Genomic DNA, 27223 nt, shown 5'->3' on the forward strand with positions numbered 1-27223 from the left:
TTAATTGTATTATTCTGCCATTAATACTCATCATTTATTCAATTTGATCAACTTTGTTTCTATTTTTCAGGTGAGAAAATTGAAAAGGAATAAAAGCCCCCCTTAATTAGCTTTCTTCTAACATCCAAGAAGTAAAAATGCATTTTAAAACAATGAGTTTATATAAAATTAAAATGAGTTTTAATAAATAACAAAAAGAACCGATATATGAAAACACACATCAGAATACCATTTGCAGTCTGTAATGTTCTTATTGATATGCACATACTCTTAGGTATTAGCCTGCTTTTCCACTATACTTTCAAAGTTCTTTTTTTTTCAGAAATGTACAATATTAATTATATGTAGTTTAATAGAGTATTATGTCAGAAACTAATTTTGAACTAATTATGTCAGAAACTAGTAATGTGTCCTTTATTTACATTTGTTTCCAGTCTGATTTTATAAGTATTAAGAAAATTCCCTTGGTTTGAATTGGAGTTTTACAAAAAGTGGGACTAAGGAGTCTTTGCAATAATCTGGCTGTAGTTTTTGATTACTTATATTGCTTCTTGTCCTTCAGGAAAGAAATGTCGCTCATGGTTGACTTCCCAGAAATGAAATAAAGATACTTAGAATGGAAATATTTTAAATGTTCAAATTTTACCTTTTAAATGTAGCTTGTTCTGGAATAATGAATGTTGAGTTATGAATATTATTTAAATTTAATTTTCTTGGGAGATAAAAATCAATAAGCACATTTCAAATAACAAATTGGTACAATTTTGAATTGTGTATACAGCATCTTAGCATTCTGAAAAATTGTTCCCAAGAAGCACTTTAAGAATTGCAGTGTTTCTATAATTAGACATACACTATATCCATTAGAGGCAAAAGCAGTTTTAGACTACTTTTGGTTACTAGCTGGGTTATTTAGAATAATCTAGAACATTAAGTGTACAATGAGAAAAAGTATGTCTTCCAAGAAGGAAAGAAAGTTTCTTATTTAATTAACAGTGTAAAATACCTCTTGACTATGAGTTGCTGGTAGCACTGACGGTATTAAGAAGGCTTCCAAAATGTTCAACCATTATATCTAATTTATGATATGCAGTGAACTTTCCAGCTTTGCTAATATGTATAATGATTTTTGTCTAAATCTTATTCACCAGGTAATGTCCTGGATCAAACTTTCATTAATTTTGTAAATATTAACCAAAATTTTTCTTCACAAGTGAACTAATTTCTCCTTTCTCTTAAACACAAATACCTTTTCTCAACATATCTTATCCACAAGTATCCTACAATGATTTTACAGTCAATGCATACTCTTGTTTAAAATTAAAATGCTATATATTACAAATTATTATTAACAAAATGACATTTAATATATACAACTAAATATACCAATATTCACCAAGAATTTGATTGATCTTTTCTTCCTTTTTCTTCTAAAGCTATCTGGAAGTATTTTGGACGTGTATAGTGGTGAGCAGAGAATTTCACCAGCTAACATGGGACTTACAAGTGCTTCCTGTCCAAGCAGTCTACCAATGAAAAGAGAAATTACAGGTAACGTTGCTTTTATAGTTTTATCCTTTTTAAAAGTCAACTACATAAGACATGACTAACATATATTTCCAAGCTAAATAGAATTTTAAAAATATTTGAAAATATTCTTATTCTATGACAACCAAGCAATAAGTTAATATAATTTACAGTTCAGCTGAATTAATTATTTTAGTAATTGGGCATATTTCTAAACACATAACCTCTATCATATGTATATGACAGCTTGACTAAGTTCTTCACTTAACATAGGTTCATTTTGATATTGAAAGATGCAACTTACTAACATGGCTGCAAAATAATTAATTAATAGATTAGAGGAAGTTAGATTTTCCCTTTTGAGCTTGTTTTATGGGTTTTATGATTCACATTTAACTTTTTCACATGGCTAAAAAACTCCTTGGTTTTCAATAGTAAATTTTTAAATTGTTGCAACTCAAAGGAATTATAATGGCACTGTCAGTTTCCTCCAGTATATAAATGAGGGAATCAAGAATCAGAGGAATTGTTTTCCCAAAGTCATACAGCTGAATAGGAGCAGAAGTGGATCAAAATAAGGATTTTCTGACTTTTAAGTCCAGTGTTAGTTTCTCCATAAAAATAAAATAAAATTCAGTTGAAATTTCTGTATCAAGTTTTTAGTTTGTTACTCAGACACTAGTCTTAAAATTTTTTTATATAGTTAATATCAATATTCTTAGTAAATGCAATATATTCATTTTGGTGTCTAATCAATAACTCAATAATGTCTATACATTCAAATTACTTAGACTAAAATTAATTAATATAGGTTTAAAAGACAAATGTAAAAATGTACAAATGTTCTATACCTCTATTTTAAAAACTAGAATAATTCAAAGAACACTGTATTAATTATCTTTTGATGTATAACAAATTACCCCAAACTTAACAGCTTGAAATAATAAACATTTATTATCTCATACAACCCCTATGGTTCAGAAATAGAGGGATGGATTAGAAAATTTGTTCCAGCTCAGTGTCTCTCTTAAGATTGCAGTCCCGATGTTAGCCAGAGATACAGACTCTTGCCACATGACAGCTGGAGGATGAGCTCCCGTGGTGGTTCACTCACGGGTCTGGCAAGTTAGTACTATTTATTGGCAAATGACCTTGGTTCTTTACCTTGTAGACCTCTCCATAGGGCTGCTAAAGTGTCCCCATAACATAACAACTGGCAATCCAAGGGACACCAAAGTGGAAGCTGGAAAATGTCTCTTATGACCTAATCTTGGAAGCCACAATAAAAACGATTAAGCAGTTTATTTGTTTATTTATTTTATTTGTTCATTTTTAATGAAGCACTGCAGATTGGACCCTGGACTTCCTGCATGCTGAGCATGCGCTCTACCACTGAGCTATACCTTCCTCCGGTTAAGTAGTTTAATATATTCTGTGTACTGTACCTCTTTTAATCTTCACAATGATTATCAAGTAGGTATTATATTATACCAATTTTACAGATGAAGAGACTGAGACACAGAGAACTTAGGTAACAGACCACGAGGCTATTAAATGGAAAGCCAGAACAGAAATCCAGGTTTTACTACTCAAAGCCCATAGGTTTTGCTACTGCCTCTTACTAAAAGAACACTCTGTTCCAAATTTCTAAGTATTTGCAAAAAATTATTATACCATTTGGAGCAAGTAATATTGTATTTTTACCTAGCATTTCTGAATTATGTTGACTAGAAAGATTGTAAGGTAGAAATAAGTACTGTTTCAATTGTCTTCCTTTTGATCAGAAACTGATACTCGAGCTTTGGCAAAAGAGAGACAAAAAAAGGACAACCACAACCTCAGTGAGTATATTTTCCTTTTTTTTCTAAACAAAATTAATTTATTTAAGACAAAATGCTTAGAGGTTAAAATGTGTGATATTTATTGTCGCTCCATAAATATTTTGAGGTCAGATGACCAAAATTAATTGTACATCTCACTGGAAGAGCTATTTTGGGAAATTTAAACACTGTGATCTCTCAGAAAAGCTGTACATTTTTATGAAGTGAAACATCTCAAGTTCTCTCCTTGATCATTCTCTCCCTCTCAAGAGAGCTTCATGTGACAGAGATGAGTACATTGAGTTACATTTGAATTCTGTTGTGACTCATTGACTCCAAGGTTTAAAGAGATAAAAGTGACTTTAGAAAATGTACCCCATTTAAACAGTAAGAAACATAACTCCAGGTTCTTATCTTTCTGTGTCAATCTGCTCCTTCCTTCCTAGTGATAAGTTATCTGAAAGTATTGCTTATGTTGTACTGATGAATTCCACTGCTGCAAAACAAGGGGGTTCAGATGCCTACCTGGGGGTCAATTTGACTCCAATAATGGGTCACATGAGATGGATAAATGCAGTCGAGGGAAGTTGTTTAGGGGCAAGGTGAGCTTTAGATGCTTTGTCATGTCTCGAGTTCTTAACTGTCCCAAGTGAGCTTGACTAACTGAATGTGAAGCCTTTTTGTTCTGGGAACCAAATCAAAAAATGACAAAAGTATAGAATAGAATAAAAATAAATACAAACTTTAAAGCTCTAAAACAAACCAGGAATTTCTTTACATGTGGTCAGTTGAAATAGATTTTACATGTACCTGTGAAACCTGCATCTGTCTGTTCATAAAGCACCTGCCTATGTCACAATGACCATGTGAGTGAGGAAAGAACTGGCAGGTGGTTACAACAGTCCTTGGGGTAGTCCTGGAAAGGGAAGTGATCTGATTCTGATCCGTTAGAGGCAGAGCAGTTAAGTGTTGGTCCAGATTATGAGACAAGTAGAGGATGAGTATGGGGAGCTAATTGCTGGCAGAATGAATTGATAAATCAAGGAAGTGCAGACTTCTCTCTTAGTTTTAAACCTACTAACTACTCTTCTCCTTGCTCCTTCTTTCCTCTGTTTGCACTTTAAGCGACAGGTCATTTCATGTAAAGTATGACAGGTGCCCGGTATGCCCATTATCAAAGTGTTTTCTAATCTGGATTCCATTAGAGAGTGATCTTGCTTTTTGGAGATATCAATGTCACAAAAAAAACTAACATCACGTTTTTAATGTAAATCTAGGCCAACCCTTAACATTTATGAAGATCATGGCTAGAGGACAAAGTCCCACTTACCATTTGTCTAAATACTTAAAAGTTATAACAAGTCTAGAAGTGCTAAATTAAGTATGCTCTATCCTCCCTAAAGACTGGAAGATGAGGTGTTAAATTATAATTCTCAGATCCTTGGAATTCTGAGTGGCAATGTCAGGGTGGGGCAATGCCAGCCCCATAGCCAGCAGCCCATTTCACTTTTCTCTCTACCCCCTATTCCATTCAGTGCTGCAAGTGGCCTCAAACATGAGTGTGAAGCCCTCATCTTATATTTTGAAGTTCATAAATTTTTCTACAAACTGCTGCTTGTCTGTGTCTTGGGCCTAGAGTGAGCACCCTGGAGTCATGAATCTCCCTCAGGAGGATGGACGTGGGAAGCAGTCTACACAGGCTCTGGAAGTGGGCTCCGGGCATTTGGGAGGATATACCTGGGGCAAATTACCCAGAGTGTAGTTAAGAAGTGGAGGTCCCTTTGCCCTGTGGGTGCCTTGCTCAGTAGGGATGGGTGTGGTAAGAAAAGGCCCTAAAGGGGGCTTCTCTTTAGTATGGGAGAGAGGCACCTCTTGCCTGAATCTAAGAACAGAAATGAATGAATATGTCAAAAACTTTGTGAAGAGTGAAATCACATATAGCATTAGATAATTTAGCAATTTCTTGAAACTTGACTCCTTTACAAACTAGTGTACTGAATCTGAGAACATTAAGGAACCAAACTTCTCATTATAATTATTCATTAATAATTTGATTGAGCACAATGTAAGAAGAGTAGAGTAGGAATTTCTGATATTTTACATAAGGTGCATTTAAATAATAGATTTTGAAGAAACATTATAGGACTAAACCAGTCTCCTATTTTGAGATAAAACTGAACATCCCTCATAGCTGCTCTTCATCTTATATTTAAAAATCTGTTTTATAATATAGGAGTGAGTATGTGTGAACATAGAATTATTCATAAATTCTCACTGTAAAATATAAATATATTTCTATCAGTTTTATCTTTGTTTATTTTCTTTTCAGTTTTTTTGTGTGGTGTAAGTTTTTGAATCACATGCCCAGGGAAAACAGGATTTGTAAAGAGGGAAAATAAACTCTCCCAAGAATCAATTATATCCTAATTTCAGAGGACTCCCAATGTATTATTCCTCAAGGTCAAATTCATTCATGTTAAACTGCTTTGTAGAGTCAGTTCATGAAGACAATTGATATTCCTTCATGTCTTTCCTTGTTTCCAGTCGCAGATCTTATTTTTCAAGCATGTATTGTTTACTGTTTTGACATATATTTTTCTTTTTCTTCATGAATTTTTTCTTCCTTCATTTCCCTGAAAAACTTTAAAAATATTATCTACTGAGAAAATATATGTAAGTTGTGGTTCCTGATACTGGAAATGTAGAGTAGACTATAAGAGTACTCTTTGCTCTGTAAGATTGCTCTTAGGTCAGGGTCAGTATAGGGAATTCTACTTATTTGTATATTTGGTTTGTGTATTTAACATTTATTGAACATTTGCTAGATGCGTAAAATTTCCCTAAGCAATGAATGCATGGAAATACAAACAGAGAAAAGAGTCTCTGAATAAAAACCTATATCAATAGTTCTCGAAGTATGGGCCCTAGACAAACAGCATCAGCATCACCTGGGAATTTGTTAAAAATGCACATTCTTAGGTTCCAACCCAGACCTACTAAGATCAGAGTCTCTAGGTATGGGATACAAATAGATTTTAACAGTCCCTCCAAGTGTGTCTGATGCATGCCAAAGTTTAAGAATCATTGCTCTGTATGTTATTGAAAGTTGTCCAATTAGAAAACTGTATTTATAGTCTAATCAACATATATTTATTTTTATATGCCAAGCCCTCTGGGGATACAAAATGAAGTAAGAGATGGTCCTTGCCCTTAAAGAAGTCATGGTCTACTTGGGCACACACACCTATCATGTGCCAAACTGTGTTAGCCTTTTAGTAGAGTATATGAGAAGATATGAGAGGAGAGAATATATATACATATATAATTTCAGTATGAGTAAATATTATAGCAATATTATAGGATTTCAAAGAATGATAAAAACGTTGTTTTTGAGAGTAAGTGCTTTTAAATCATTGTGAACAATAGAATCACAATTTTAATGTTATTCTTACTTTTAGAATAAAACATTTAAATTTTTATTTTATTGTTGAGTATTCTTTTGACTAAGTGGAAAATTTTTGCTCATTGTTTTTAAAATATTATTATTAAAATTTACAACTGACCAAAGTGAATTCTTCTTTAATGAGAATAATCAATAATATTTCTTTTTTAATAGTTGAAAGAAGAAGAAGGTATAATATTAATTACCGAATCAAGGAGCTTGGCACTCTTATTCCAAAGTCTAATGATCCGTGAGTTCAAAAAATCATTTCTCTAATAGTGTTATGGTTTCAGTAACCCCCAAAATGAGTGGGAGGGATGAGGGGAAGGGGAGAGCCAATGACTAGGAAACTAAGCAGCTTATGGCTAAGTTAAGGCTACTGCTGGTCTCATTTTAAAATGTCTTTTCAAGTTTGAGAGTTATTAAGCATCAAGGTTGTTACACACTTGTCGTTTTGAGCTATAGGAAATAAGTAAATGATTTCTTCTCAGTACCTAGTGGATCATTCTGTATGGTACCAATATTAGCAAATTTAGTAGTATCAAATGCTTTCATGATAACGATATCTTCAGTTTATGGTTATAGCAATTCTTCCAACTTAAGTTTTGCCCCTGATTCCCTCCTTTCCTCTTCTATAATGACTGTTAAGTAAGCACAACTTGCCATGGAGAGAAATGAATTTTTTCAACAAAGCAGTGTTAAGCAAGCCTTTACTGTCTTATTAGCAGTGGTACTTTTCTTAAGCAGGAGTTTGAATTACTTGACATATTACTTTCAGTTTGTTGTCTTCTTTCAGGTTGCCTTTTAGAATGCAGCAAATAAAGATCAGCTACTTTAAAAAATGTGTACATAAAAATTGGATTGTTGAATTTTCAGAGGTTTCAAATTTTTGGAGATATTCAAGCAAAAAAATGGAATTTTAAAAACATACTGGTTGATGCCAACCAGAAATTGGTTATTGTAATTAAATTTTCAGCCAAGTTTTGGTATCATACAGACACAAAGTCAGTTAACAAGATGTTTGAGGTTATAAATTTCAGGAAATAGCTGATTAATCAACATATCGATTTAGAATATTGAGTGTTTCTCCAAAATCATGAGAACATTGTAGCATTAATAATGACCTAAAAAAAAATTTCTTGTTCAAATTAAGAACTGGACTCTCCAAATACTGGCAATTAACTATTATTCAGAAATGATGGTGTTTGATAAAGTGGTATTTGTAAAATTTGTAAATACTCTTTCCCTAAATTCAAATGTGCTGATTTACTAGGACAAGTTAATCATCTGCAATGGAAGGAAATGCCATATTTATTCTCATGGGCATTCAGGATAGTGATGACATCTAGAGTAGAATGGCAGAAAGAGCACTGGATGGAGAATCTGAAGACCTCAGTCTTGGTGTAGGTCCTACTAATAGCTTTTCAAGTCTTTTGAAATGTCTAAGCATGCAACTCTCTATTAGCAGAAAAGAACACCCATTTTCCAGATAGGACTTTTTATTCACACTTAAAATATAAATGCACATATTCACAAAACATTTGCTATAAGGCCAAACAAAGCCTTGAATATATGTTTCAATTTCTTTCTAACATAAACTGCACAAAAACGTATAGTCTATTTTGATTTCCTAAAGATAAAACAAAAACCTAAGTGCCAACAACCTAAGTGTACATGGATTTTTAAAAAATATTTGCACCTTAATTTGTTACAGTATATTTTTAGCAACCTATCTTTACTGATGTTTAATTTGAGTTTTTCTAAAGCCTTTAATATACTTTCCCTAAAAGCAATAGCTATTTTTATAAATAATCTTTATTTTCCATTCATATTTCATTAGCTAACATGTATATAATTTAATTATACTCTCACAATAGTAAGTACAATAGGCATTCATTTAACAGCCTGTCAGTAAGTACATGTCACCACAAGGATAACAGAAGTACCTGGGTGTCTCAGAAGGTAACCTAGTGGCCTCTATTATCTACTTTGTTCTGACAACAGGCAATGAGTGTCAAAAAGGGAACAGAGAACATTAATTAATCCTGAAAGTGATTAGATAAAGGTCAGTTAAGAGAGCTTCTCTTGTAACTGATAGAGCTAACCAACAGTGCCAGGGCAAGGTTATATGCAGAAAACAGATGAGACTGTAAGATTGGACTCTGAAGCCTAACTGAACATCTTTAGATGTCACCATGCCCATAAAGCACCAAATATATTATACACACACACACATACACACACACACACACATATAATCAGATAATATGTATGAGAATGCCTTAAAATTATAAAGCTTGTGTGAGGGATAATTATTATTCTACATTTTTATAGAAACTTTGGTTATAAAATGGCTCCTTTCTAGTTCTAATTCATTGTCTAGAACAGAGGATGGCAAACCTTTCCTCTAAATGGCCAGATAGTAAATATTTCAAGGTTTGTGAGCATAAAGTCTCTGCCATAATTATTCCCCTCTGCCATTGTAGCATGAAAGCAGACATAGACAATATGTACATGAGTGAGCATGATGAAGTCCAATGAAACTTTAGTGACAAAAACAGGCTGTGGGCTGCAGTTTGTCTACCCTTGATCTAGAATATAAAAATCAGTTCATTACAGAATCAGAGCTGAAAGGGACCATAATTGGGAAAACTTCGTTATAAGCATTCTTCAGTGGTTTCTCTTCCTTGTAGATTTCAGAAAGGGGGTTTATTAATTGTTTAATTGTATTATGTCATATGTAGGCACTAAAAATACCAGAGTATTACATATTACACATAAGGAAGATAACAGTACCTCATGAAATCTTTGTTGCAGTTCTACATGCAAAGAGAGCACTGGATCACAATAGAAAACACATTTCTTACGGCAGATGCGTTTGAAAAAGGAAGAGAGCCACAGATTTGCAGAAAGCACTGAATTGAGAGAAGAGACCTAGGACTTATTTTCTAAACACCACATGCTCTTGGGCAAACAGCAGAAACTCTGAAGCTTTGGTTATAAAAAGGCTCCGAGGACCATTCCAGCTCATGACGAGAATAAACTTAGGGGTTGGCTTAGGAAATGAAAGCTAACACATGAGACATTTTGAATTCTATGAAGTTGCCATTTTTGTGTATCAAAAACATTCAGAAATTTGTACTTTGCTAGGTCAAAATAGTAAGGTCAGAAGGAAAATAAATAGTAAACAGCTGTTGTTGAGATAATAGGTTGAGAAGATTAAATGAAAAACAAACAACAGGAAATGATGATCTCTTAACCATTAGTGAAAAATAAAACCAAACAAAATTAACAAAAAGTAAAGCATTTCTACAGATATATGGTGGTGACCTACTTTATATGTGCTTTTTAAATCATATGTCCAAAAAAGTCCTATTCATAGATATAAAAATGCCAACAGAGCATGGATTATTCTATTGATGCTATCAAATTATTCTTTTTTCTAATTTATTTATATATATATATATATATATATATATATAAAAAATTGATTACTTTTTAAAAACTAAATTGATTTTTTTTCTTCTACAGTCAGAACTTTCTTCTGCTTTTGTGTAAGAATGGCAGTTGAGGTAGTAAATGAAACCTAGTAAGACTTTCTAAAGTAGAAGTTATAAAATGTTGATCAAAACAAGAAGAATCAGGCGTGTTGTGCTGTTTTCTTTCTTTCTTTCTTTCTTTCTTTTTTAATGTTTTTAAGTGGATGTGTACTACTAAGATGACAACAGATAGTTTTTCCATAGTTCTGCCTGGCAGCACTATTATTTCAACTTATATATTTCTGTTTCCTGCTTTAGCCCTGCATACATTCAAGCTTTTAACTCCCCCAAAGTTTTAAGTTTTTCAAAGAAAATTATTTTGTAGAAAATGAAAATGACTAGCTGCTTGAAATTATTTTGGGAGAGAAGCAAACATCTCCTTAGTAAGTTTGGAAAAACTTGGAATATTTTATGAAAAAATCTCATATATAAAAATGGTTTTAAAATAGAGTGAACCTTAAAAAATTTAGTGAAATGACATCAGGTAGATACTGTAGGAAAACCTATTGTGTGGTTTCTACCACCACTTTGAACGTTTATTTTACACCTAAATAAACAGAACCTTAAACTGTAAAGTTGACTGAGGTTATTCTTTTCATCTTATTCCTTTTGTCCTTCAAGTTTTCCTTCCCATGAGAAGAAATGAAACAAAATTAGGACCATAAGGCTCCTGCTGATCCTTAGAGTTTTAATTTAGGAGTTCACTACACTTTTCAGTGACAGACACCTTCTTGGTTTAATGGCAAAAGGAGCCTCATTTCCCCTACCATTCCCACCACCAGATAAATCACTGTGAGTGGAATGAGATCAACAGCTGTTAGGGCCCCAGAGAACTGACAAAGCATTTTCAAACTTGAGGCAGACACTGACAATGGTTTGGTGCATTTCAGTGGAAGGTGGCTTATTCAGGCATTTTCACCTAATAAGCATTTTCACCTGTGGTAGAAAAATGTATCTTCCTTTAATTTGTTACAGCTAATGGAATTTTCTTCTAACCTGAACTTCTAGTGAAGCATATGCCAGTCAGATTTTTCATAAGCAGTATTTTCCCAGTTCTGGGCACTTAATAAATACATATTAAGTTCCATGTAGTTCATGTAGATCACATTAACCAAAAATACATGCAGTGTAATGTCTTTTAAAAGTTTCCCTACAAGCTTACTTTATGCTATATTAAAAGAAATCTCATGAATCTAAATTGAAAATTCATCTAGATTTTTTCCAGCAACTTGGAATAACTTTTAGCAATTAGTTTGGCCTCATTCTCCATACATATTATCAATTCTCAGGTATTATTAAATGCTTTGATGTATGTTTTCAGATATTAAAATCAGTAGCCTGTTCTGTAATTCCAGATTTATTATTTATCCTGAAGTTTTAATAACGTATTTCTCTATGCTATAGCCTGAAGATTATCGGCAATTTCTAGTTATATTTACTTATCTTAAACTTATTCAAAAATAGATATCCAGCCTTAAAAAAAAAGTATTGTTGGTTTTTCTGCAGAAAAACTTGCCTAATGATTCTAGAAAGTTTTGCTCTATTGCATAAAGTGATGTTGCCAAACTGATTTGTTTCACAATCACTCGGTATCATCATTCAGAAGGGACTTTATTTTTTTTTTTCTTAGAAGCATAAAAGCAACCATATTAGAAAGTAGGTTAAAAGATTGGTACATTTGAAATGATCTTAAAAAATTTAGGCTTAAGTCCTCAGTAATGTACATTTCCTAGTTCATTAATGCAGAAATACCGCACATAGATTTTAATCTCAGAGTTAATAATAAAAGCAATTTTCACTAAAAATATAAAAACTGTAATGGTAGAATCATGATATTGCATTTAGCTCTCCCACAAAAAGTCACTTTATTACTTTCTTTTGACACTTATTTTCATTCTGGGATTAATTTTACTATATAAGGGCTTCTTAACTATTCTATTAAAATTTCTATTCAGAAGCAATAATATCTAAGAGTGAATAATAGTCATGTAAATCATTATTTCATATTAATGTAAAAGATTTTGTAAGTTCTTATGAATTCTGCTGACACGCACAATTGTGAAAAGGTTATCTCTTCGTTCTACAGTGATATGCGCTGGAACAAAGGAACCATTCTAAAAGCATCAGTGGAGTACATCAAGTGGCTACAAAAAGAACAACAGAGAGCTCGAGAATTAGAACACAGACAGAAGAAATTAGAACAGGCTAACAGGCGGCTTCTACTCCGGATTCAGGTTTTTATAAGAACGTTGTCATGAACCACGTAGCTTACCTGTCATCAGTTTTATTCATTGGTCTAATTTATTTTTTTCTTATTAACAATTATCTTTCCTTTCCGTGGATAATTTTATTGCCTTTTAGAAGTTTATGAATTAGGTTGATTCGATTAGGTTTTGATTAGATATCCAGAACCAAGATGGTTTTAAAGTATGTAATGAATGACAATTGCAAAATGCAGAAAAAAGAATCAGTTTTATAAACACACATGATATTATCCCAGCTGAAAAATAATAATAAGCAGAACTTTTTTGTTTCTCTAGATAATATTGGACATTAAATTCTCCTCTCTTTTATTTCTTTAGCAACATTGCTATGGATTTCATTGCTGAAAGGCATATTGTGCCAGTTTATATTGTCACTCCTCATCTGTTCATGTGACACAAAATCTCAAAATATAGATTTTCATTACTCTCAAGTTTTTTTTCTTTAATATGTGAGCATGCTTATTATAACCAGGTAAAACACTTACTCTGTTTCTAAGAAAATAGTGAGAAATTAATCAGGGAGAATAAATGGAAGATTCCCTCTGTCTCCAAATAGTTGTATTGTAGTCTGAGCCCCTACGGGACCATTGTATGTAATGTATTCCTTTAAAGAACAATGGGAGTAGAATTTTTTTAAAAATCTGAGTATTTTTCTCAGAGTTGTTTTTCAGGCATTAGAAATATACTGCACTCTGTTATTTGCAAAGTGAATGTTTGTTAATATTTTAGGTCTATTTTTGGCTTATTCTTTAGAGTTGAGTTCACTTTTAAAGTCATTATTTAATTATTCTTATTTGAAATTGCAGGAACTAGAAATACAGGCTCGTGCTCATGGTCTGCCAACCCTGGCTTCACTTGGCACAGTTGATTTAGGTGCTCATGTCACCAAACAACAGACCCATCTTGAGCAGAATTCAGTAGACTATTGCCAACAATTGACTCTGTCTCAGGGGACAAGCCCTGAGCTCTGTGATCAAGCTATGGCCTTCTCTGATCCTTTGTCACACTTCACAGATTTATCATTTAGTGCGGCTCTGAAAGAAGAACAAAGATTGGATGACATGCTACTGGATGACACAATATCTCCGTTTGGAACAGATCCTCTGCTGTCTACCACTTCTCCTGCAGTTTCCAAAGAGAGCAGTAGGAGAAGTAGTTTTAGCTCAGTTGATGGCGATGAGTTATAAAAATTAAAGTCTCAATTCATCAACTGGGAAGCAATTCTATGCTGGTGCTATGCAATTAAGTTCTGTGTTTCATGTATTGCTTTGGCTTATTTTTTCTGAAAGGAATATATTGTTCATGAAAACTGATTGATTAGAAATAACAGAAGAATTCACAAGAAGAAGAAATATGGTATTGAAGAATTATGGAGCGCTAAAAAAGATTTATTTTCTCTTTGACTACTGAGTCCAAATCTTCTTAAATTTTCTTCTCTTGGTAAGAGGCACAACAGAAGAAACAGGTCTCTACTGGTATTTTAAAAGTAGTGACTTGGTGATGTGCTATTGAAACTAAACAGACTGCAGAGTATAAACCTGAAACATACAAATGTTTTTCTACTTATTTACTTCCATCACCTTCCTACTTAACTCTGATAACAGTAGTTTTCAAGAATCAAGATCAACAGGTCTGGTGGTTCATTGCCTTTCTCCATTGTCTGGTAGACATGTCTGAAGTTCAAGCATTATAGAGAAAATAATTAAAAGATGGATTACCTGCCACTTTCAATTGAAAAGTGAATCTACAATAAACATTAGAATTTTCCACAATAAAATACAGAAAATTTACAAAAAACTTTGGATTTTAAAATTACACCGTAATCCCCTTTGTCAGTTCAATCACACTAATTCTCAAAGCATTTTTGCATATTTATGGAGACATGCTCAGTTCAGAAAAGGAACACATTGAATACTTTCCTCAAGAATATTGACTAGAATTTTATTGCTTCACACAAACATACCCCCACACACAGGTACACAATGCAGGTAGCATGTGCCCTTTTCCCCCTTTTATTCTTCTGATTTTCTAGTCAGCATCTGAAATCATGTACCAAATCTTTTTTTCTTCATCAATAAGAGATATTGGGTAATCAGTTTCAGCAAATAAAATATCAAAAGTCCCCCTTACTAGGACAGTTTGTCAATTTGTTAAATAAAACTAATCACTGTAGCCAAAATTGGGTCTAAATTAATTAGTTGATACAGTTTTGCTCCAAAATGACAAAATATTGAAAATTAGATTGCCAACTGGCAAAATAATTAGTAAAACAGAAGACCGTTCTTACTACATTCAGCTCGAATGGAGGATAAAGTTCTATTCCTGTAAGTACTTAGAGTACCCTGTGATCTTTGAGCTTTGTTAGCATTTATTAAGAATATTTAAATCTATGCTGCTTTACTTAGATTTTTCTCCCTTGAGCTTCTTTTAAGCATTAGGTGGTGACTGACCAATCATGTTGCTCTATGCTGGACCTGCGTGAATGATCATCTAATCAATGAGTATTTATGGAGGGATACTCAAAACTGCAGTGGGTTCTGTGAAAATGTAGAGCAGATGAGCAAGATCTTACTCCTTGGGAAGTTAACAAAACTACCTGAGAAACAACAAAAGATAGAAAACATTTAAAATTAAAGTCTACATGGTGCAGCGTAAACTACAAACACAGAAGGTCAGAGAAAATGAAGATGAATGAAGGTTGGAGAATCACCAAAGTCTGTGGGAACAATACAATTTAACTCCTTTTAAAAGCATAATTTGATGAAGGAGAAGTTATTTAGGGGAATAACATCAACCAAATTATGGAAGTGAGAACAAGTTGGGAAAGTGTCTTCATGAGATATTCATTTAGAGAGTTCTGGCCACCCTAGAAGATGCCTGTTGGGAGTCCTGGAAAATACTAAGTTGTGGAAGCCCTTGAAAACCAAGATGAAATGATGTAGTAGAAATAGATTTTTTTTTTTAACTAGGAGGGAGAAGCTTAAAAATTAAAATGCTACTGCTATGTTACCAATGCAATTGAGATGTGATCTTTCATGAATGTTAACTTTGGGATAAGTTTTTGAAAGGGCACTTCAGGTATTACAGGAAAAATACATCATCACAAACTTTGAGATTTTAATGCTAATGAAAGTGGGAAAAATATTAAATTCTTATGATATATTAATTATCTCAAGCTTAGCTTACAGCATTAGCTCAGAACTTGGAGAATTAAAATAATTTTCATTGTTTGACATGGAAAAATTTCTTAATTTATAAGAATAGCCTGACAACAGATAGGTAAATTCATCTTAAATAGGCCATGTGAAAGAGAGCAATAAGATACACTCCCTCAAGAATTTTCAAGAGAGCATTATTAACTTTACGACAAAGTTCCATTTTATTGTCTGTTGATATTTAATAGTGCAAACGATAAAGAAGGAATATATTTGGGGGTCAGTGGAAAACACCTCATTCTAGGTAGACCGTAAATTCTGTTCTCATTTTATACATTGTTCTAATTTCTTTGTATTCTGAGAAAACTTACACTGACAATGTCATTACTCTGTCATCATTTCCCATTCTGCCAAAGTACTACCACCCAGACTTGAAAGCCATTTCTTATAATCTTAGCTAGTAAAGGGCTTGACACTGGATGATAGAGTATGGACAAAAGAGATCTGGAAATGGTATTAATATTTGCTGCTACTTTCAGATTATGATAACTATCAGAGGATTGTAAAATGGATTTTTAATTTTAAAATTTTAAAGACAGAGTAAACAGTAAAGGTGTTGTCACAGTCAACTGAAGTAAATTCAATAATTAATTTTAGTCAGTAATTCTTAACGTTTTAAGGCTTTGAGAATCTAGTGAAAGTTATGGACCCTCTCCACAGAAAAAATACAGAACTGTATATACAGACCCAAATTTGTATGCATTAAGAGGCATGAAGGACCTCCTAAATGTCTCCCTGGATCCCAGATGAAGAATTCCAGCATCAGTTCTGTTGCTTAATAAATAGCATTGTAACTACGTATCTATCAAGAGCTAAGTGCACACTTAATGTCATATATAATGATGGAGGAGGAAGCCCTAGTTACCTGAATATCATTATCCCAACCCGAACAGTGATAAAGTTGCATAGGTAAGTGAAAGTGTACCAAACACTAGGCTATTCACTAAGAAAGTTGTTCACTTATAATTGTCCCCGTTATAATATCCCTGTTATATATACACCTTCTGTGATATACTTATGTTATATATTTATGGATCAGTTTCTCTACTGGATGTTGTTTCCTTATTGAATGTTGTAAATATCTGGCAATAGCATTTTTAAATGATATATACAAAAATCAAAGCAAAAATAATGTAAATTCCTCAGGCAAATTATTTGAATATCTAAGGACCGAGAGAGATCCTTGGGAAAATTGATGGATGCCTAGAATATTTTTGCAGAAATGAGACTTAAACAGGAAAAGAAGCATATTGTTTACAAAACAATTTTGTCTTGAGGAGCTTCAGCTGTCACTGGAATATGAACACACAATTAACAATGCCTTGTTCATTCAAGGAATTAATGCATAATTGCAATCATAATAAAAACTTTGTAAAAATGAGATAAAACAATTTTATTTTTATTATTTTTTAGCTATCTTTTTAAGATAAGGTCCCATCCAAATTTTTTCCTCTATTTGTTATTAAAATATTGGCTTCGTTTTGTGGATTCACATTAAGCAAACTTTCCAACACCCAGTTACCTTAAAATAACAAAGGCATCTTATTAGTAGATGTAGCTCTTCATGTTTTTTCCTTTTTAGTGTCCTTTCTTCTCAAATTTCCCCCATAACTGGAGAATATATATTCGAACCATATTGCTTCCGTTTACAGATTTGATGTCAGTGACTACAGATTTCTGTATATGGGTACAAAAGCTCTAAATAATAAATAGATGAGCTAAGGACATTGAGAAATAGACTTCTTCCTCCTTTTTTAACTCACTCTTTTCCATTCACGTGACTGTAAATAAAATATTTAATAGCTGTTACTTCTAAAAAATTAGACACAATCAGTTACTTGACTTGATACGCTCATTTGCCTTTATGTCAGGGCAGAAGTTAGATTTCACAAGGTAAAAAAGAATGTTTTTTTCTTTGTTTTGATAGATTGTCATATTTGAATTTTCTTATCCTTCAAAGTATAATGAAAATATTTTTTTGTTGTTCTGATACTGTGGAATTTTGATATTTAAATAAATAAATGGCATAACTAAATGTTTCAATGTTTTTATAATATCTCTAGGCTGATATTTATCAACTTTATAATATCTAAGATGTAGATGAAAACTGGAATCAGTTAATCATTTTGCCGTGTTATCAGCACTAGATCAACCATCTGGGTTTCTTGAAAATACCTGAAGGATTGAATTTTGCTTCAGTATTGATAATGGCCCAGCCTGTATCTGCTACATGGAATTACATCATTTGCCCTTCCAGTGCCCTGCTTGTTGATGAGTACAAGATGTCAGTTTGAGTTAGTGTAAGTTACATATACAGAGATTTCATTACATTTACTTAATAAATACTTAACACATTTAGAGTGTTGCTGATCTAATGTGTCTTAGACCTTCCTGTAATCATTATTCATTGTATACACCAATATTTTATCATTTGTATGGTTTCTAATTTGTAAACAAAGTATTCAGTATCTGATAAAAATAGTTTCCTTTAAAATTTACTGTGCTACATTTTTTTTTTCTGTGAGAGTCATAGAGAATTTGAGGATATAGGAGTTTGTCAGAAAGTAGTTACTTTGATTAAAAAAACTCCCACTGGATTCAACCAATTTAATGATGAAATACTGCTATCTGTTGCTTTATACATAAAAGGGAACTTTTAATGTTTTTCCTGTAAAGGGATTTGTGTATATATTTCTACATATCCAAATGATTTCTATTGTATTTTCTAATGATGAAATCTTCAGTAAACAATCTGTTTCCTCCATTTATCCAACAGGCTTCAAGAATAAAGTTAAAGACTTTTGTGTTTTCAATTCTACCCCTCCAATTCCTGCACTGCCATTTTATTTCAGAAATTCTGTACTTACAACTTTGCTTTTTCCACAGAAATAAATTTTACTTGTACGTTATTCCAAGCTGGTGGTTATATGTAACAAACAAAATAGAAAATATGCAAAATATGCTGAAAGAATTATATGCAGTCAGGAAGTTACATATTATATTATTCTTTAACATGGCTACTGAAGTTTAAAAGCTAACCAAATTTAAGGATCTTATCTAATAGCATTGCAGTTGCTTATGGCATACAAGGCTAAAATTAATTCAGCCATTTAATCTTAATAATAACAATGTAGTTAAAAATCTTTGACTTTAATAGCATTTTATATATATGAATAGTTGAAATAATATTCCTATAATTTTAATCTAACATTGGTAAGATCAAGAAAACATTGTTAGCATAATAAGACTGTAGAATTTATAACTATTGCTATTTTTCAGTTTTAGTAACAAAGTAATGTGTCTTATTTTCTAAGAATATAGAAAGCACTGTGTTCTCTAATACATACATGAATCTTTGTACACTTGCTTTTTAAAATGTACCAACATTTCTTTGCACATATATAAAATGAAAGCAAAGAATTATTAAATGCTTTAATATACTTTTTGTTCTGCCTTTGTATATAGACTGCGCTGGAAAATACAGAATGTGTTTTAGTCATCTAAGAGGATACTTAACAGCCTCAAGATTTCACAGCTGACAACTGCTTACTTTATAGTCCATGCCAAAAACAGTGATCCAGTATTTCTTATTAATGAAAGTAATTGTTAGATTTTAAAATATAGTCTCCTGCCATCTGCTTCTTCATGCTGTTATGGTTTTGATTTATGGAAAATATTTATCAAAATGTTTCAAAATCGCTAACAGGCATAATTGTAGCAATGAAATCACTAAGAAGCTCTGCAAAACCTTTTAATATACTAGATAGTCCCCAGACAATCTAGGATAAATAGAATGCTGTATTTTAATATGTAAAACATTTTAAAGCTGCTAATTGGTATTGACTAGACCTATCCCTTGATAATGAAATTAATAAGAATTTCAGCTAAATGTTAAGACTTTGTAATATTTAATACCATGTCAATGAATTTTTTTCTACATACCTGCTTCAAAAATAATAAAATAGGATGGCTCTGAGGTGACTATAAAAGGTGGTATTCTATATTCAAATGTAGATTCATTGCTTTTTAAAAAAATTATATCAGATAAATATTTTCTTAAAGCATTATCAATACCAAAAAATGCTGATCAATATAATAATTTCTGTGTGAAAAGAACCAATCTGATAAGCTAAAGGTAAGTGAGAATGATTTTTTTGACACTATATAGACTGAAGAAAGTAGATACTGAATGGGTTTTATACTTGATTGTTTGTAGTGTGTGTATGTACATATATAGTGTATTTGGGTATAGAAACATGTCTGCCTATGTGGGAGCTTACAAAAAATTTTCTAATCTCTTGATAGTAGGAGTGACTCCACATATAAGAATATGCTCTACTTCTGTTACTTTTTAATGGAAATTACATCTAGGCAACATTTAAAGCTAGCCCCAAACCTCATCTATTAGAAACACACACACACACACACACACACACTCTACTCTGAGTTGAGTCAAAATGATGGAAAAAAAGGAAGAAAGTTGTAACAGGTTTTAATATTTTTGTTAAAATAAGTGACATGTGCAGCCATAAACCATTTAGATATAATACAAACATTAATTTTACTAACCACCAAGAGGAATATTAAAATCTGCCTAGAAAGTCATGATATTATTAAAATCACCTGCAGAATTCTGGCTATGGGGTGGTTAAATGATAAAATACAGTAAGGTTTATTGGTTAAGTACTGGATACCCATCATGTTAAATATATATCAGTTTCATTAATTGGCAACCATAAGACAAGAGTACAACATTCTAGATGGTGATTTTGATAGAATCGACCACAATGTGGTTAAGTATATAATTCATGTAATAAGAGAAAGGTGCCTGCAGGCTATTGTTCCTAGCATGGATTAAAATTTACATATTGCTTCTCCTTATGTCAGAACATCTGGTGCCTGCAAATGCTAGCATTTCGTTAAAAAGTTTCACAAGCCAAGAAAAGTGGATCGGAAACATTGCATGTGAATCATTCAAGCATTATAATAAAATAAGAGCTATGTTCAGAAAAAGTTAAATTGCCGCAAACAATACCATAATCAAGATTATAATTTATTTGTTTACTTAAGTGAAAGGTGATGCTGTGTGTTTTTGTGGGGAAGAATAGTGTTTGAGTTATATGGTTATCTCTTCAAAAATACTTCTTTGATATAATTACATAGAAGAAATAAGTTTCTAAGTCTTCCAGGACTTTACAATCATCTATGTTAGAAGCAGTATGTAGTTGTATAAAACCCATTCTAATATTCCTAAGGACAGGAAGACAGGGATCCCTGAGACTTTATTCATTCTGGCATTAAATTTCTATTTATTCATTGGTAAATATAAAAAGTAGATTTCAGATATAGATGAATTACCTTTTCTGCACAGATTCTCAAATCAACAAAGGTAGTTCTTCCAACTGCCATCTGAGTCTGACCTCTGTTCTTTAATCTAAGGTCACTTCAAGATTTTCCTACCTTGAGGGTTCTTCTCATCACCCCAGTCAACATTGTCATGGTCTTTGCTGGCTACAGCATTAACTGCTACTTAAAAATCTATCTTTGTATTGTTGTTTATTATAGCCATGCCTATATTACCTTTCTCAGTAGATGGATGGGCAATGGAAGCAAACATTATGCCTCAGCTTTCTTTATATCTTTCATTATTTAACATAGTGTCTTGCTTAACATACTATTTTCTTAATAAATGATTAAGCGATGGTTAATTTGTAGGTGAGGGAAGTATTCAAGTGTCAGATTCTTCAGATAATGAAGTGGTGCTCACTCAAGGCTGTGATTCATTGGAATGAATCTCTTCCATCCTCTCTTTGTCAAGTCTTTCAATTGAAGAGAGATAAGTATTTGCGTCTTCTTTTGGTTTATCTAAAAGGTGAGTTTCAGAAATGAAAATAATAACAAAAAGATATTATATCCCACAATAGTGAATACAGAGAAATCTTCTACTCCAGAATTCACCCTTAATTCCTTCACTGTTTCTTTAGTAAGCATCCCCTAAAGAACAGTGGTTATTGCTGAGGGGAATATAAAAGATGATCTTTCAATAAGGTGTAGTATGTGCTATGCTGGCAGAATTAAGGGTGCTATGGAAACACAGATCAGGGCATCTGGACCAGTCTCAGGGAAACTGAGACCTAAAAGCAGAGTAGGAGCTGGTCTGGTGGAAGAGGAAGAGGTGAGAGAGAGAGATGTGTAAGGGTTCTTTGGGCAGAGGCAGTCAAACTACTCTAATTGAGAGAGCTCATACATGCTTTTGGTACATAGAATGTGATTCTTTGGGGTTAGAAAATTTAGATTTATTTGGAGTAATTGGCCTTAAAATCTCACTTCTTTATTACTCAGGACTGAGGTTATTCAGACACTTTGTCAGAGGACCTTTGTGTCACTTCTCCTAGGCCCAGACTAAGAAAGCATTTATTTCAGTGTGTGTGTGTAGGAAGAGGAGGTGGAGGAGGGGGAAGTATACTGATACGGTTAACCAAGGCACACTGTTCTCAAATAGCTCCACCACCGCTCACCTCTCCTTCCCAGACAGGGGATAAGGATGCTCTTTGTCTTATTATCAAACATATAGTAAACCTAATGCTTACCTTTTAAATACCTTTCCTACACTGTCTATGAATACCCAACAATACCTAGTTAGATTTTGAGTCTTTTCATTAATATTCTACATATAAGAAACCTAGTGTGAAAAGAAAACTGAGCAAGTAGAAAGGTATGCTATATTCCTCAATGGGAAGATTCAATATATAAAGTTTTCAAATCTCCCTAAATGAATTTATAAAGTTTATTAAACCAGGTATGTTTATATAAACCAGATAAGTTGGTATTAAACATCATAAGAAAAGATAATCAAATAAGAAAAAGAAGAAAACAGCTGGAAAGGAGGAGCAATGAGGGAAGATAATGGCTACTAGATACTAAAATATATCTCAAAAGTCTCACTGAGGGAATCTCTGTGGTCTGGGACACAAATAATGGTCCAAAGGACAGAAATAAGCCTAAGTACATATTGGAATTAAATATAAAGGAAACACTGAGGCTCAGTAGAGAAGAAAGTATTCTATAAATGGCTTTGGAAACACACCACATGCCCACCTATATGAGAATTATCAGACATTCATTAAATGGAATACTCTGTGCCTGTAATGAGGAATGAAGGAAAAAACTACTTTGTGTTCTGGTATGAGAAGTTTCTATAAACTCTTAGTTTTATACACACACACACACACACACACACACACACACACACACACACACACATTGCGTGTATAGTGTGGTATAGAATGTTCTCTTATGGGTGATAAAGAGAAAGAGAGCAGTATGCATTTACATTTGCTGTATATGCAAAAGTAATCTGTTGAAGGTTGCACAAGAACCTAGTATCTGTGTTAAAGTAGGGGTAGATGTGGGAATATTTTCAGTACATATTTTATTATTTTTTTCAAATTTTTGAAGCATAAAAATATATTTAGTCAAAGAGAAATTCAGATGCATGGTATGTTTACATTAATTGTTTACTGACCCAGTTGTCTCCATTTCCATTATCCTCATTGATCCATAGTACTTTCTGCAATCTGGGTCTTCCAGTTCTGTGACCAATGACAGTTCTAACTTCGGTGTTTGAAGACAAGAAGGGCAGATGAAGCAAAACGGAAGTAGAGTGTTTGTACGTATATTGTTTTGGGGGTGTATTCTTAGAAATAACTAGATCTCCACCTTGATACAAACATTAGCTTTAAGACCTCTGTGATAGTCAGACTAATGGTTCCCCAAAAAGTCCACATCCCAATCCTTGGAGCCTATAAATAACTTAATGGCAAATGGGACTTCACAGGTGTGGCTAAATTAAGGATCTTAAAATGGGAGATTATTTCTATGTGGGCCAATCTAATCATATGGGTCCGTAAAAGCAGAGAAACTTTCCCAGCCATGGTCAGAAAGAGATAAGACTGCCTCATTGTTTGATGTATAGTATTTAACTGCGATAGGAGAAATTGTGTAGCTTGTCACCATCGCAGAACTAAACCTAGGATTAGAATCCCAGGTTAATTGGTTTCAGATCAACATGACCGGATCATAGGACCCCAGTCTAGCTGCAGGAGTAGTTGATATAATTATTACAATACAATTATTTATTCAGTAAAGGTTTACTGGATGAATAGGACTTAGAATTTGTCAAGAGATGGAGGAGTACGCAGTAAAGAATTAGTTCAAGGTTTTTACACATTAAAGATGAGGAAAATCATAACACCTGTGTGGACTGGGGCTTTAAAATCATCCAATTTAGAGTGGTGTGAGCAGTTTATTAGTGGGTACAGTGGAATAGCTCTAGTTTTTGTAGATCACTGAAGAGAGCATCAAGGAGAGGAAGGCTGCTCACAGCAGATTTGATCTTCAAAACTGTGAGTATGACTGGGGTCTCAGGAAAGGCAAAAACAGAAAAAGAAGGATAGAGGGGCTAAGAATAAAAGGGAGAAGAGGAGAGGGAATGAAGGAGAAAAGGCAAGAAAAAAAGATAAAGGCAAAAGGGGGAGGAGGAGATGAAGATATATCACCTTGATTTTGAAAAAGCCTATTTTTCCTTTTCATAAAAGGAAAGGAAGGTTGAGCTTTTGAGTGACTTTGTTTTTCAAATTGTACTCTCCACTCTAGATTCTATGGTTTTCAGGAACTCTTTTGAGTAACCCCTGTCATTTTAGGGGTTTTTCCAGACAAGTCACATTCATTTAGCACACAAGAAAACTCAAAGTGTCTTATAGAGACTTTCAGATTAGATGTTAAGACTGCATATAATATTTGAGATATTTGTAATATTTGAGAGCCCCACAGTCTTTGTAGTCAGACAGACTTGGTTCAAGTCCCTGCTCTGCAATTTAAGGGCTATGTAACCTTAATTATTCGCTTAATCTGTCTGTGTATCAGTCTCCTCATGTGTAAAATGGCAACGCACTTAATAATCAACATATTAAGTTGTTAGTGAGGATTAAATAAGAGAAAGCGCATAAAGAATTTAGCACAGCTCCCTGCATATGTTTAGTTAGCATCCAGTAAATAATAGCTATGGTAACTATTATTGAGGATGAGGTGCTTTTCTCTATTGCTATTTCCCAATAAATTTTTATTTAGTTAGTTTTTAGGTAAGCTATTTGGTGGCATGCTATTATCATAGTTCTGTCACACATTCCAGCATTTCTTTCTGACTGTCTATCTATCCATCTATCCATCCATCAGACAACTTGGTTATTAGAGAAAGAATTTGAAATGCACAGAATTTTATAATTTTCAAGTTGCTTCCCCATATAATAGTTATTTATATATTGTAAATATCCAAAATCTCAGCATAAAAGTGACAAATGACAGGTCTTAGATCATATAACCCAGATTATAGTTTCTTAATCTAAGATATTTGCACTTTTCACCACAAAAGTGGCGTTTGTGATTTGTTGGGCATTATTACCGATACAGGGACATTGTAATAAATAAGATTAAGATGCCGCCTTCGTTTAACTTAGGTTTAAATAGGGAATATAAACAATTCACAAATTAAAAATAGTAAATAGTAAAATTTAGTAAAAATATATATCTAATACTCTGAAGTAGTATTAGTCCCAAGAGGAAATAAAGGATGATAAAATTATAGACAGTGATAAGAGTGGAGATACATGCTTTGAAGACATGATCAGGGAGAACATCACAGAGAGGTGACATTTGAACAGAGATCACAAAGCTATAAGTATACAAGCTACACAAAGGACCAAGCTAGATGGAAGAGAGAGAAAATGTTAAAAAGGCCTCACTTTTGAAACAAGTTGCCTTGTCTGGGCCAATGTGCTGGATTGTAGAGAAATAGGAAGACTAGATTTAGAGACATGGGTATAGAGACAGGTAGCGACTTCTAGTTCTGCATGTATTACCTGCATATATTCCGGTTACAACTTAATCTTCCAAACAGATACTATAGTAGGACAGTCTGTTTGGATTTTCTGTGGGCTAAAATTATGGCCATATGTATCTGGCAATATTAGGCTGTTTATACCCCAATTTTAGATTACTACCAGTTAAGATATAAGCGAGTTATTTACTACGACTTCTCCTTCCCAGTACTAATTGGAGAGTGTGATTAGCACACTGGTGCCTAGGATATTTCTTGAGTCAGTCACTTGTAGTATTGAATGTCTTTCTCTGCCACATAACTTGCAGAAAGAGATGACCCATGAGTGTTAGAAGGCATTGATTATAAATATGTTAAAAGCATACTCTGAAACATTTGAATGTTGGCAAAAGCATTTATAGTCTTCTTCAACAGCATGGAAAGGACGTAGACTATCATTCATTCCAGCCCTTTCCCCTTGGGGAAGTCTGTGGCTTTTTTTAAAAAAAATCATTGGTGATATGTCCTTTAAAACAGAAATTGTATTTATTGACTTATCTCTCTTTTCTAAAATGATTGTGTTATATTATTTTATGATATATACTTGAGCATTTTTCTGTGTTGTCTTATCCTTTTTGTTTTTCTGTTAAATATAATTTTGCCAGTACCACACTAATTCTCTGCTGCAGTTTTATAACAAGCATTGATTATAAAATAGGTTCCTAGTCCCTTTCTTTAGAACTGCCTTTTTTATTCACAGGTCTTCATGTGAATATGAAAAATAGTTTTCTATTTTTGTGAATCATTTTTATTAAAGTTACATTTAATTTAAAGATCCATTTGGGGAAATTTACATCTTTAATATGTCAAAATTTTCCTTCTATGGCAAGTTTTGTGTGCCTAACAGTGTTTTGTAATTTTTTTTCTAGGATCTTGTGTATTTTTTATTAGATTTACGTCTCTGTTTTAATTTTTTTCTTCTATTAAGATGCAAATTTTTTACATTAAATTTTTTTCTATACTTACCTTTGGGGTATAGGAGAGCTATTTATTTTTGTATATCTAGGAACTTGTCCATTTCATCTAAGTTTTCTAATTTGTTAGCACACAGTTATTCATTATATTTTCTTATAATCCATTTTACTTTTGTAAGGTTGGTAATGAACTTCTCTCTTTTATTCCTGATTTTAGTAATTTGAGTCTTTTACTCAAATTTCTTTTTTTTTTTTCCTTTGTCAGTCTAAGCCAGTGATCCTTGAATGTTGACATTTAATCCAAAAATCTTACTAGATTTTTTGTTAGTTGTAATAATACATTTGTAGATGTTCTTGAATTTTCTACATAGACAGTTTCTGAAAACTTTTTCCTTTCTTTGTAATGCTTGTATCTTTTAGTTCATTTCCTAGGTATCAAGTTATTGACTTCTGTCAATAGTATAGTGTTAAATTAGCAATGACTGGGGCTTCCTTACTTTAGTGGTGTCAGTAAAGATTATCCTTTCAAGAAAAAGGTATTCAAAGTTGGGAAAATGTACAAGAGAGT

General features: G+C 32.9%; 1 protein-coding gene across 3 annotated transcripts in view; it reads left to right on the plus strand.

Annotated features, from left to right (window-relative positions):
• Window positions 1–18716, plus strand: part of TFEC (transcription factor EC) — a 338168-nt gene extending 319452 nt beyond the window's left edge. For all 3 annotated transcript variants that reach the window (XM_074367178.1, XM_074367177.1, XM_074367179.1), the window contains 5 exons: window positions 1437–1551; window positions 3312–3368; window positions 6964–7039; window positions 12415–12562; window positions 13399–18716. In XM_074367178.1, the coding sequence (XP_074223279.1) occupies window positions 1437–1551; window positions 3312–3368; window positions 6964–7039; window positions 12415–12562; window positions 13399–13779 (777 nt within the window). In that variant the 3' untranslated portion in view covers window positions 13780–18716. The remainder of the gene's footprint in view (window positions 1–1436; window positions 1552–3311; window positions 3369–6963; window positions 7040–12414; window positions 12563–13398) is intronic.
• The last annotated feature ends 8507 nt before the right edge of the window (window positions 18717–27223 follow it).

This window comes from Camelus bactrianus, chromosome 7, assembly GCF_048773025.1.
Source record: "Camelus bactrianus isolate YW-2024 breed Bactrian camel chromosome 7, ASM4877302v1, whole genome shotgun sequence".
In the NCBI taxonomy this organism is placed as follows: Eukaryota; Metazoa; Chordata; class Mammalia; order Artiodactyla; family Camelidae; genus Camelus; species Camelus bactrianus.